At 37.0% G+C, this 11,393-nt stretch overlaps 1 protein-coding gene across 1 annotated transcript; it reads right to left on the reverse strand.

The window, feature by feature from the left end:
• Positions 1-3,244: 3,244 nt before the first annotated feature.
• LOC136687301 (interferon-induced protein 44-like) lies at positions 3,245-8,086 on the reverse strand. The gene is made up of 8 exons (XM_066661670.1): positions 8,014-8,086; positions 7,701-7,776; positions 7,034-7,067; positions 6,721-6,925; positions 6,163-6,306; positions 5,470-5,641; positions 4,221-4,321; positions 3,245-3,955 (listed from the first exon to the last, which is right to left on the reverse strand). The coding sequence occupies exons 2-8, from the start codon at positions 7,753-7,755 to the stop codon at positions 3,782-3,784; spliced, it is 885 nt and encodes a 294-aa protein (XP_066517767.1). The 5' UTR covers positions 7,756-7,776; positions 8,014-8,086; the 3' UTR covers positions 3,245-3,781.
• Positions 8,087-11,393: the final 3,307 nt, after the last annotated feature.

An 11,393-nucleotide genomic window follows, 5' to 3' on the forward strand; every position in this document is an offset into this window, starting at 1 on the left:
AATAGTTGAAAACTTCCAAAAATCCAAAAATCAGGTTTCGATAGGGTTCTTAATGCGATATAAGGTTTCTCCATCTAATTACTCAAGTTTGTGAAGTATTGCCAATTGTGTCTCTCTTACTTGCTTTATACAGGCTTAAATTAATAAGACCAAGGTGAAAGCTATACAGAGCTGCTCCAAATCTGATCTATCAAATCGAAGAAGTCTGAAGAAGTGTTTGCTTGATAAACTGACTTCAGATGTTTGGACTGTGTTTTGCTTATTGCAAAATACTCTTAGCCCACATTGTAACAATACTTTGACAAAAACACAATGTTGTTGTAAAATAATCATGTGACTGAAGTGTCCACTAAGATCCTATTAGCAGCACAGCTAGAACAATTAGTGATTGGATTTTTTTTTCCATACAGTTTTATTTATGCTTAGTAGGTCTGTAATCTAAGTATTAGTGCAGCAGTGCGGCACTGAACACACGTTTATTCAACAAACAGGACATCATTAATTGATGCAATATGTATGGGCTTTAAGTTTCAAACTTAAAGTTACCAATAATCAAACTAATTTTCCAAAAGCTTGGGGTAAGATTAAACAGAAGCAAACTTTATGTACCAAAAGCTAATTGGTTATCTGTATCAGGGTTGAAGGTAAAAAATAATGTTTATTTCATTTTTTCATGCAAATACAAATAAGTAGATCACAAGAGTTCTCACAATTAAGGTTAAAATCAAACTGCGTGGCTAAACCCAAAATGCTCTCTTTTGGTTATACTATGCACTGTTAAGCTGTAGAAAGAAACTGTCTTTTGCTTGCTATGCTATGTAGAACACTGCTCAACAACTTTCCTTTCGAAGTAACAAGGGACCACACACAGGCTGTACTTAGTTTGTGCTCAGTCTGCTTTCAGATCTCTCCTTAGTTGTTGTAATGGATATGCATTTAATTCCCATTCAGTTTGTAAGATTTTAATTCATACGACTGTGAAAATAAATTGTGTTCAGCCAGTGTAGTTACATTCAATAGATAAAATTATGATCATGCAATTATATATTACAATATGCCAATCACACATGAAGGAATTAACAGATAATTAAACTGTTAATCTCCCCATAAAAATATGTATATTACTTTTCTCCTAGTAGTGACAGCTAATGGTAAATATATTTTTTACTTTCAATTTGTAATCTATTTACTATCTAAGATCATTCTGATTATCACACATTTTTTTTCCGATACAGGTTGCCATACAAGTTGGTAAATACCCCCTTTTTCTTTCATATATTCTTAACAAGAGATGCCCTCATGCCTTTTGTTTCCATGGCTGAACACTTCCCCCATGTTGAGCAGGTTCTTAGACTTATCTCAAAAATTCTTGTACCCAGAGTTGCTGTACACCCATCATACAAGAATCCTCACCCATGATACAGTGAACTGCACTGTCATACTTTGTTGCCGTATGGTGGCACCCCCTCTATCCTCTTTGGTTAAGCTTACTGCCTTTTCAACATCTTGGGTTTAAGCAGTTTTTTTTTTTCGGTCAGATTCCGATTAACTTTTGTCAAAAAAAATTTAACCAATAACCCTTTTCTGCCATCAATAGTCATTGTTTGACATTTTCCAGTTAGACTAACATTAAATAACTTAATGCACTGAAACATTTAAACCCACTTCCCATGCACACTTTTCAGTGTCATATGTATTTCCACACATAAAAGACCAGGCATCTATAAACCTATAAAAACAGAACAAAACATTTTTGAAATCACTAATAAAATCAAACAAACCTCTATTACAATATCAGTTTACACTCTCCTCATTCAAATATATATTACCCTGTATTTCAGGCTAATATATATGGCACATATATACGGTGGCGCAGCAGGTAGCGTCGCAGTCACATAGCTCCAGGGACCTGGAGGTTGCGGGTTTGAGTCCCGCTCCAGGTGACTATCTGTGAGGAGTGTGGTGTGTTCTCCCTGTGCCCGCGTGGGTTTCCTCCCACAGTCCAAAAACACATGTTGGTAGGTGGATTGGTGACTCAAAAGTGTCCATAGGTGTGAGTGTGTGTTGCCCTGTTAAGGATTGGCGCCCCCTCCAGGGTGTATTCCTGCCTTGCACCCAATGAGTCCAGGTAGGCTCTGGACCCACCACAACCCTGAACTGGATAAGGGTTACAGATAATGAATGAATGAATGTATTTCTTGTAAGTAAAATGGTGATGTATCCAAGTAGCTTGTGGTAATATTGATGTTAAAAGCCCACTGTGCTTGGGAACACAATGAAAATTAGTGTTTTTAAAACATATTTGAAATTGAGTGAATGCTGACAAATGACTCTGTAGTCTCTCTCTTCCATTTTTACAAGCGATCAAGCTAGTTTGGGCTACATTAGGGTAACTTAGATGCTCTTAGCATTCGCCATGTGAGGCTGCTAAAATGCATTCCATTGTCCTTTATCTGCCTGTCCTTTATCTGCCTGTCCTTTATCATACCTGCCTGTCTGGTAATGTTCATATAAAGGCAGACAGAAAGAAATCTCTAAAAAGCATATGCATGAAAAGATCATAAACTCAAAAATGCCCACCCATTCTTTTCAGCACGACATACACACTGATAAACAAGACTTGTGAATCAAGTTTACATTCACGTCATGGAAGTTACACCTACGTGATTTTGAACACCTGTGTTATAAGATCACAAAGAAGTAAACCAAAAACCTGACCACTTTAGAGGACAATTCAGCACTTTGAGGAGGAAAGAATGGCACTTAAAGTGGCACTGAGGAAGTTACATATGGAGAAGGAATGAAAGAATTGAAGGGAACTATAGAGAGCAATGCAACATTAGTGATACATTTCTGAGAAGGGGAGTGAACTTCAAACACTGGTTGTAAAATGATAGCATTAATGAGTTGGCTATGCAATTCGGAAAATACCTGTTTAGCACAACATGGTTTAGGTTAATAAGTGATAACATTTGTATTTTAATAAAAGTAGAATTGCTTTCTACCAAAATTGTGGAAGTCCATCAAACACAGCATTGTTGGTGGACAGGTTAAGTGGTTTGTATTTTCATTCTCCACTAATCTGAGGGTGATCAGTGAGGGTGTATGGTTGATATTTAAAGTCCAGAGATGAGAAAAGCAGCAAAGTGCACAGCATTTTTTTGATGTGAATGCTTTTTAAAAATGTCTGATTTAATTGTGAATTATACATAAAAATTAATCATACATGAACCAACACCTAAAAAAACATTTATGCATTTGGCAAAAAAAAAAACACCATGCCATCACCAAAAAAAAGTGTTTCATACCATTCTGTTATAAAGCCATTGTAATAGAACACAAAACATTAAGTATGATTCCTTTTCATGTTTTTCTTTTACTCTTAAAATGTACTTTAATAATCACAACAACATGAATGAATAAAATAAATGAAATATGCAATATTATTATTGGGCGGCATGTAGTAGGTAGGTTGTGGGTTCGAGTCCCGCTTCAGGTGACTATCTGTGAGGAGTTTGGTGTGTGTCATCCTGTGAAGGACTGGCACCCCCTCCAGAGTGTGATTGCGCCTTGCGCCCAGTGATTTTCAAGAACCCAAAATGCTGACATTATTAAGACAATCAAAACATCAAAGGACAGACACAGTAGTATGAAAGGTACAAAACAGCTCACACCCATAAAAGTAAGACAAGGGTATATAGAGGCCAGTGAGCAGCACTGAGCCACAGTTAATAAGGATGGTCTACACTCCCTCATTGACCGAATTCAAAGTAAGTAATAACTATTCTGTGTAAGTCTGGTTCTCCACATAGTCATTAGCAAACTGAATGATACTTGTAGTTGCCATCAGAATCAAAATGTCTACTTCCAGGTCATTGGTGACTTCCTCACTGTAGTTCTTCAAAGGGAAGATACAGTTCATTGGAACACCCAGTCTGTTACTGCACTCCTCAATCTGTAGGACAAAATAACAGAGATTCATGTAGTTGATTATAAATAAGGACATTTTTAATACCTGGCTGTTGTATCTGCAGTTTTGTGAAGAAAATAATCATCTTCATCATCATAAGTCACTCTGCATTTTATTTCATTTTTAAGAGTGTAAGGTAATGCTGAAATATTAAATGCACAAATAAACATGTATGTCATGAAGAAGCAGTGATCATCTCACATGCTATGTGCTTTTTAGGTCATTATTGTTTATATTTTATCGTACTTACCTTTTCTTTGATTTTCCTGCTGGTGTAAATATTTTTCAGGTTCTCCTGAACTAATGGACATACTTTGTCCACCATGGACATGATGACCACTTGAGGAATTCCTGTTAAATGTCAATAAAACCATTATTATATCATAAATACTGTTCAGTCCTCACTTTTAACATGGCAAGATGTGAAGCTGCTCATCACACATGAAACAGATTCTAAAGTTGGGAAAGAAACTGAAAGATATATAGGAAAAGAACCCAGGGATATATAATAACTTTATGTATTTCTAATAGTCAGAAATTTGGGAAGAGAGGATAAAAATTGTTGGCACTGTGCAATTTGATGAATTCTAACCAGTCACTGGTCACATTTGTCTGATAGTTTTCTCCAGGATGTGGCATTGGTGACAGATCTGGACCTTATGAAGCCCAGGCAAACACACACACTATGTCTATGTAGCCATGCTGTTGTAGCACATGCAGAATGAGGCCTTGCATTATCTTGCTGAAATTGTCATAGACTTTCCAAATAGTTTTCAAAAATACCAATTTAAATCAACACATCAATGATACCTTCACAAATGTTTGTCACCCATGCTGTGGGAACCAATGCGTCCTTGTACCATTACAGATGTTGGAATTTGTACCCATTACTGATTACAGACCCTTTGGTTTTTGGCACAGATAAATTGATGCCCATTTTTCCAGAATAATGTTACCTTTAGGCCCAGAAGACTTAGCAAATCTTCATAGAGGTGAAATATGGTTTGCACCTTGAGTAAGAGTTTCAGGTTGCATTTCTTGATGCAGTGGCAGATTTTTTTAAGTGAGAATGGGTTACCAATATACTCCCGAGCACATGACTATATTTTTCACAGAAGCCTGACAGTCTCTCATGCAATGTCTGAGGGCTCAAATGTCACAAGATAACATTCAAAAGTGTTATTCGGCCTCAGATTTTGGTGGAAGGTCAATTTATAATTATCATAATCTCTTATATTGGAATGTTTCCAAATGACGTATTGTCAAAATTCTGTGAACGTCTAACACTATTTTATATCATTTCTGATTTTTTTTTATATTTATAAAATCTTATGGGCTTAGGGATACTATGAAAAATAATATGTTGCAATAAGTGGATATGTGCAAATACAATAAAGTTAGTTATTTGAAATATTAAATACATTTGTGTTTGTATTTTGCTCTGTTTTCTACTGTCCCAATAAAGTTTTATGAGGTGTAAACATTCATTATACACATACCTAAGTCTCGTGCTTTTTCTCGAACCTGCTTCATCTTCTGGATAACTTCATCAGAGATAAGGCTGACTTTGTCTGCTGGCAAAACACTCACCAGACAATGAACCTTGTCTTCCAATGTGGGCTCGCTGTTGTAGTATTCGTTTTTTGTATCAATTGGGCTAACAGGATTGAACTGAAATTTAAAAGCACATTTTAGGTTAAGGTTAGTGCAAATTTAAATGTAACTACAAAGACAGAACTCAAAATGTCCTTATTAAAAAGTGATCAGAGTACTGGAGTATCTACTGGATTATTGCATGCTTTCTATGTTGTGATCATTTTTATTTTTTTTTTTTCAAATATTTTTATTTGAATTTGCCAGTCCTCTTCATGCTATTGAAACCAGAAATATGTAAACCACTTGTTAGGACATGTTGTAGTTTAGAATGACAGTACACACTAGTGAACAACTATTTGGTGAGTGCCAGATTCAATCAAACAATAGCAATGAAAAGATAGCAATGCTTATTTAATACTAGCAGTGTATACTTTAAGACATGTGTCAGCAAGTCATGCGCAGTAATAGAGCTCATGTTTGCTCATCAGTGTTGCGTGCTGACCCAAATCGAGTAGATACCATGCACCGTAAGAGAGTTTGCACACACTTTGAAACATTGTGAAAATCATAAACACTCTAAATTTTTAACAACTTACTGTGTAGTCATTTTTTACATGGCCTCGCAAGATGCTGATAATATCCTCTGTGCGAACCCCCCTCTCTTGCTCCAAACCCATGACGTCTGCAAATACAAATGGATAAAAGGATCCTGGAGCCTCCTTCATCCTGTATTCATTGAACTAGGCACAACAGAACAGTATAAAAACAGTAACATGTTTTATGGAACATATTCCCAATGCTGTATAATTATCTAAGGATTTCTGAGCCATTAATAGGTCTAAGAGATTGAAATGATATGGGTTAACACTGGCTTTTGGTGTTGTTCTGAAAATCCGCATCAGTATACACTATAACACTATAAAATCCCAATCTTAATCCTAAAATCTGCACAGTTGTCTCACTTGCTAACACTATGCCGCTAAGAGCACAGTGTATGTATGAGTTAACTAAAGGATGTGGTCTAATTGCAGGTACAAAGTTGATGAGTGAATTGAAAAGTTGCCAAGCTTAGTTGTAAGTAATTAGTTTTAGGCTTCAGTTATACACTCACACAGTAACTCACAAATTCACTCCTACGTTTAGCATTTAACTACCTTGGTAGTGAAACTATCACCAGTAGCTGCATCAGCCAGTGCGATAGTTGAGATGCGGCCTTGAAGGGCAGAGTTGACTGAGTTGATAAAGCTGGACTTTCCTGCTCCAACTGGGCCATGAAGCAGAACCCTGAGCTTTTTGGAGCCTGACAAACTAAGCTTGGTTTCCTTCAGTTTCTTCAGCATGTCTTTTTTGTATTGATCACTGTTTAAGAAAATGAACTAGGCATGTATTTTAAACAGATAAAGCAAGATTTAGTTTATCTATGTGATGCTGAGGACTAGTAATGACATATTAAAATATTGATCATACCTCCATGTCACTGGCCTCCATGGTTTGGCAAATTCTGTAAATAAATAAATAGTTAATAATGTTTTTCCCCCAAATGTGTGATTTGTTTGATATTAGTACAGAAGTCCTGAAGGGAATGATGGAAAAAAGTATGTTCCTGAGACTAAGTTCTACATTTAATTTTTTTTCTGCATGTTATACATACCAAAAAATAGTTTTAGTCATCAAAAATATAAACATAATTATTTTCTACTAGTGAAGTGAGCCAGAAGGATAACAAACAATAATTATTATATGGCTAACAGCAAGGGTGCAATCCAAGTCAGTATAGTACCACTGCAGAGACATGAGGAAATAGGGCGTGAGCCACAGGCGAGCCAAAGTTTTTTAGCTGTTCTTATTTATAAATATATAAATCCCAGAAGTATTGGTATTGAACGGTGCTCCATCATTCCAGAGAATTGCTCCACAGCCCATTGCTGAGACACATAGCACATTATCTGACATTTGTCATTGTGACCTGTCAGCTTAGGTCACTCCTTGTGCTGCAATCAATATGTCAGTTCTTTTATACAGAGATTATGTGGGCGGTGTTCAGTTTAACATGAGTGTTACAAATGGGTATAAATGAAAAATCCAAGGACTATTTCAGAACATCAGTTTAATAATAATAATTGAATGATCTTACCTGGGCTTGGACTGGGTTGGGAATTGGCTTTAAAAATATTACGAAACATATTCATGCTTGATATGTTATCCTCCTTCTACAAGCAAAGTGGTAAATCATTTATTAGAGTGCCATTAACATAAAGGCCATACAACTGCATCTATGTTCTTAAAGGTCCAAAAGGACAAAAAATCATTAATTTTAATGTATTAACAACCTATATACTAACTATTAATAAATTGATTTTAAACCATTTATAAACCTTCATTAGTCAATATTTTTAAAATGGTACAATTTAGGCATATAGTAGTGCTACAAAACCATTTTCACCTACCTTTCAGTAACGTAATCTCCAAATGCTCACACAGTTTTAAGTGGAGTCAGACACCCAGCTCTACATAAATATGTCAACGTAGAAGCTTAGAATACAAAGCATGTACTAGGCATTATAATGCTTTTTACTTTCACTTTTAGACAAAGGTTCAAGTTCAGTTGCTGTCAGTGAGAATAGACATAATGTGTGCGGGAGTGTGACACTCGCAAAGGTTTTTACACAAATTTACAAGAGAGTAACAAGTTTACATACAAACTAAAATCTATCCGTCTACAACTTTCCATAATGTATTGGCATAAATTCTTGGAAGCACAGAACATATTTATAGACCAAGACAGACAAAGACTCACAACATTACACAACAAAACATTTTTCTATTCAGTAATATATCTTTCATTTAAAAATTCAGGGTCACACCGTGACCCTGAACTGGATAAGCAGTTACAGACAATGAATGAATGTTTGCCATCTAGTTACTTAGACAGTTTTATAATTGGGAAACCAGGTATAAGATATTTTAAAATACTTTTAGGGTACTTTATTCTCGGAATGTACCTTAAGTGTGGTTGAGTCTAATCAATTGAAGGTTTATAGTATATGAATATGTTGCTGAAATTTGAGGTGTTTTTTGCGTGGTGCCATTTATTACTTATATTGGTTATTTTACAATCTATCTAGAGGCCGTGGCTTGAGTAGGAGAAGACCTAATAAATGACAGATCTTATAAAAAAACACATTCATGCCTATATCTCAATGTGTCTAACCCACAGGTACCTACATTTTATGGCTGGGACTGGCAGTCTGCCTGTGCGCTTTGCCAAAATAAACAAATTAAGTCAAGGTGCTTTGACACTACCATTATTTTTATGTAGTTCTAGCAGGATCTGTTTGTGGTTCCCCAGTTTTAAAGCCCAGTTGTACCATTCCATACAACTCCTCTGTGCTTGTGCCCTTCTGAGTAAACAAATGTGTTTTTATTTTATTTTTTTTGGGGGGGGGGGTGGATTATGAGTTTTCTAGTGCTTATGTGAAGATGGATAAATAAAATGTATTTGTTCCTGTTGATAAGTGTGCTTAATGTAATTCACTGCCCAAGAAACACCTTGCAGCCCTTAAGTGGGTGGGGAAGGCACTACAATTTTCTTTAAATAAGTAGGGCCACATGAGAAAAATATGTGCTCAAAAAGTAAAACATTGCTGTTGTTCATTTAATGTGTTTTTTTCTCATTCTAATAGTTAAAATAATATTAGTTTGTTTGAATGTAATTTCTTAATTCATACTTGTAGATTTATCCTATTTTTTATATTGATACAGTATGAAATATCAGCTGGACATCAAATTGAAATGATTAATTTGATCAGGGCATTATGTTAGATTGAGCAACACCCATGCATGCGCAGTCACATATATACAGGGGTTGGACAATGAAACTGAAACTAACACCTGTCATTTTAGTATGGGAGGTTTCATGGCTAAATTGGACCAGCCTGGTGGCCAATCTTCATTAACTGCACATTGCACCAGTAAGAGCAGAGTGTGAAGGTTCAATTAGCAGAGGGTAAGAGCACAGTTTTGCTCAAAATATTGCAATACACACAACATTATGGGTGACATACCAGAGGTAAATAGAGGACAAATTGTTGGTGCACGTCTTGCTGGCGCATCTGTGACCAAGACAGCAATTCTTTGTGATGTATCAAGAGCCACGGTATCCAGGGTAATGTCAGCATACCACCAAGTAGGATGAAACACATCCAACAGGATTAACTGTGGATGCAAGAGGAAGCTGTCTGAAAGGGATGTTCGGGTGCTAACCCGGATTGTATCCAAAAAAACATAAAATCACGGCTGTTTCAATGGTGCAAGGAGCGCACATCTTGAGCTGTGGACAATGTGAAACATGTATTGTTCTCTGATGAGTCCACCTTTACTGTATTCCCCACATCCGGGAGAGTTACGGTGTGGAGAAGCCCCAAAGAAGCGTACCACCCAGACTGTTGCATGCCCAGAAGCATGGGGATGGATCAGTGATGGTTTGGGCTGCCATATCATGGCATTCCCTTGGCCCAATACTTGTGCTAGATGGGCCAAGTCCACTGCCAAGGACTACCGAACCATTCTGGAGGACCATGTGCATCCAATGGTTCAAACATTGTATGAATTGTACAATGAAACATTGTAGAAGCAATGTATTTTTATGCAGTTTTTAGCTTCATTCGGATGAAATTGGTGGTTTATGTGAGCACAGCAGAGGTCTTTGTTTTCAGTAAGTATTTTCTTTGTCTGAGGATGTCTGCAGCTGTTATTGATTGATGTATTTATTGGTCATTGTGCAACACAACAAATTGTTTCTTCTGCATTTAACCCATCCATGGCAGTTAAAACACACACACATACTAGTGCACTAGGGGCATTGAACACATCCAGAAGCCATTCCTGGTGCCCAGGGAGCAGTCAGGTATTAGGTGCCTTGCCTCAAGGCATCCCAGCTGTGGATAGAGGTAGGTGGACTATGTGGTTCGTTCAGTACCCTGCCCTTAATTTTCCCGCTGGTCATGGGAAACCTGCCCCCATGAATTAACTCGACTAGAGTTGTGGGAATTAACTCGCGGACTTCGCAACCCAGGAAAAATCATTAACATTTGCAATGTCCATGAGTTAATTCCCACAACCCTCCTCTGCCCCAAGTCAAGATGAGACCTACCCAACGGTTGAGAACACCCAAACCCATCATTTGGTGGCAGAGCAGAGAAATGGCTGAACTACAATGGCACACATTACTCAGCATTAATAATATACAAGAGTTTCACATGTACAAAGCATTCATACATGTAACACACCTCCCCTTGGTGAAATGTAGAGTCTGCCCACTTTAGCTCCCTCACAGAATTAGCTTAGTTACTGTATTCTCAAAACTCATAATTAATGTACAGTTTAACCCACTGAGGATATAAAAGCCTACATAATAGGTTTGTCATGTAAAAATATCAAACCAAGATGAATAATTTCAGGTTTATTTCCACCTTCACTGTGACCTATAATCTGTACTGTAATTCCACTGAGACACAAGCTGAAATAATTTTCATTCATTCATTCATTCACTCATTTATTCATCATCTCTAACCACTTATCCAGTTCAGGGTAATGGTGGGTCTGGGTCTGCAGACTGGTGGCCTGGAGGGGGCAACAGTCCTTCACAGGGCGACATTCACTGACACACTCACATCTATGGATACTTTTAAGTCACCAATCCACCTGCAAAATGTGTTTATGGACTGTGGGAGGAAGCAGGGGCACATGGAGGGAATGGTTATGAAATAAATACATGCTTCAACAAATAGTAATAATATGTGTATCACTGAGATGCTCTCACAAAAAT

This window comes from Hoplias malabaricus, chromosome 2, assembly GCF_029633855.1.
Source record: "Hoplias malabaricus isolate fHopMal1 chromosome 2, fHopMal1.hap1, whole genome shotgun sequence".
In the NCBI taxonomy this organism is placed as follows: Eukaryota; Metazoa; Chordata; class Actinopteri; order Characiformes; family Erythrinidae; genus Hoplias; species Hoplias malabaricus.

Coding starts and splice junctions, on each gene's coding strand:
- LOC136687301 (XM_066661670.1), bottom strand. CDS start 7,755: ATGAATATGTTTCGTAATATTTTTAAAGCCAATTCCCAACCCAGTCCA. Junction 6,926..7,033: donor TGGAGGCCAGTGACATGGAG/GTATGATCAATA, acceptor TTTCTTAAACAG/TGATCAATACAAAAAAGACA. Junction 4,322..5,469: donor AGAAAAAGCACGAGACTTAG/GTATGTGTATAA, acceptor GACATTTAACAG/GAATTCCTCAAGTGGTCATC.